Consider the following 2204-nt stretch of genomic DNA (forward strand, 5'->3'; position numbering starts at 1 on the left):
TTATACGTTTTTTTTTCCCCCTCTCTGGAGATTGTAAGTCTCTTACTTTGTTTCCCAACGAGCTAGGAATTTAAATAAACGATTTTATTTTATATCAAGATAAATTTGCAGGGCAAAATACGCACTCCGGTTCCTCTGGGGTTGGACCGAAGGTTTCCACTTTTTGCAAGGGTTTGGATGAAGCGCTTCACCCATCTTTTGTTTTGTTTAATCCCCGTCGGCGGCTACGCTGAGGTGGGCACGCTGCGACGGGGGCAGCACCCGGCACCGAGAGAGGCGTTCTCCGGTGTTGTGCCTCCAACTGCTGGTAACGTAATTTTTGGAATATTCGAAAACTGACATTCACGATTGTGAGAACTGAAATTAAATTCGCGGGGGAGTGCGAGGAGCTGTTTTTAGGCGATCGATAGCACATTTGCAGTGCGATGCTGTTTGCTCGGACCCCTTTACACACGTTTTGAAGAATGAATGAGAACGTTTTGCACCGGGGTTTTCTCCGGGGCGATTTTGGTAACCGATGAGGTTTGTGTTACGAGGAATTGTTACCGTAGGGGTTACGCCGAGCGCGACCAGCCCCCTCCCTCGAGCAGCCCTCGGCAATGAAACAAAGACAATCGATCCCCTTCGGTTCCGTTTATTCAGATCGTATTATTCTTGTAGTTTGGACTTCAACATAATACAGCACATTGCACTTACCAGAGAGCAGCACGAGAGAAAAAAAAAAAAAAGTACAATACTTCTGTTTATTCCCAAGGAAGAATAAGATTTTGTGATAGTCGTTGCTCTTCTTAAATATATGAAACCAACTGAAAATCTAAGTATATGTACACAAGATTTACTAAGTCCCTGAATATGCCATTCGAAATTTTACAGACTTTTTTGCTTTTATTTTTTTTACAGAGATATACAGTATGTCACACACAGTTTCAGCTTGAGAAAACTTTGCACAATTATACCCCAGCTACGAGGCTGTTGGGCTTTTTGTTTTGTTGTTGGTGGTGGGGTTTTTTTGGAAGGATCCCCCCCAGATTTATGCCAATGATTATGCAGATAATTTTCTTCAGGATTGTCCCCCCGTTCCCCACCCCCCCCACACCTTGCCAGAATGCTGAAGGAAATGCCTATTAAAAATAAGTCTAGAAGAAGAAAGCCATTACATCATGACAAAAGTTAAACTGTATATATTGCACGTCGGTACAGAAACATAATGCAATACTGCTTTCATCCCCCCCTTTCCCTCTCTCCCACACGCCCCTCCTTGCTCCTGGGGCTGGGCTGCGTGGGGGAACCTAACTGTACTCATAGTCTGACGAGTCCTCCTCGGACACCCCTGTCAGGTCTCTGCGGTAGGAGTCCATGCCGTTCTCCCCCGTCTCGCCCGCTGGCCGGAGGCTTTTGCCCATGCCTTTGTGCTCTTCCATTTTGATGGTGTCGTAGAGTCCCTTAGGTCCTTCTTCAAGGAGGATGTTCCTCTCCGAGTGAGAGGGTTTCATTTGGCAGACGTTTTTGAGGAAGAGGAGGACAGGGGCGTAAAGCACGTTGGCGAGCCCCATGCCTAGGTTGAGCTGCACAAAGCCCATGGTGTGCACAATCTGGCCGGCCACGATGGGCCCCAGGGCATACGCCACAGAGTAGGAGATGTCTGCGATGGCGTAGACGCTGCCGTAGACAGAGACGTGGCGCACGTCCACCAGGAAGGCCAGGGTGGGCAGCAGCGCCGTGTCCACCAGGGCGATGCCGAAGCAGATGCCGCAGAGGGGAACGATGACCTGCCCGAAATTCCTGCAGGCCGGCACCAGGCAGGAGCTGGCGCCGATGATGGCCATGCCCAGGGCCCCGTAAAACCACTGGAGGTGGGGGTACGCAGCGGCCAGCCGGACGGTGACGTAGACGCCCAGCACGTGGGGGAAGAAGGCGGGCAGCCAGGTGAGGCCCACCTCCCACTCGCTGGCCCCCATGGACTCCCGCATCCAGTTGGCGATGGTGGGCTCCAGGAAGGCCAGGGGGATGTTGCAGGTGGCCAGGGCCCCCGCCACCACGGCGATGTAGGGGTCGACCATGAGGCGGTGGATGGGGGTGCCGACGGGCATGTTGGCCCGCGCCCCGGCGGCGCAGGGCGGCGCCACAGCAGCCCGTCGAGGAGGCAGACGCAGGCCAGCACCAGGAAGGGCACCCGCCGAACACGTAGAGGATGCCGGATGCCG

General features: G+C 53.0%; 1 protein-coding gene across 1 annotated transcript; it reads right to left on the reverse strand.

Annotated features, from left to right (window-relative positions):
- Positions 1-1289: 1289 nt before the first annotated feature.
- Positions 1290-2203, reverse strand: SLC18A3 (solute carrier family 18 member A3; the record flags this gene model as incomplete). Its single annotated transcript, XM_009282915.1, is given in 2 exon segments — positions 1290-2125; positions 2128-2203. Coding segments are annotated over 2 exon segments (912 nt in total), but the record flags the coding sequence as incomplete, so codon positions are not given.
- Position 2204: the final 1 nt, after the last annotated feature.

This window comes from Aptenodytes forsteri, unplaced genomic scaffold (assembly GCF_000699145.1).
Source record: "Aptenodytes forsteri isolate BGI_AS27 unplaced genomic scaffold, ASM69914v1 Scaffold134, whole genome shotgun sequence".
Taxonomy (NCBI): domain Eukaryota; kingdom Metazoa; phylum Chordata; class Aves; order Sphenisciformes; family Spheniscidae; genus Aptenodytes; species Aptenodytes forsteri.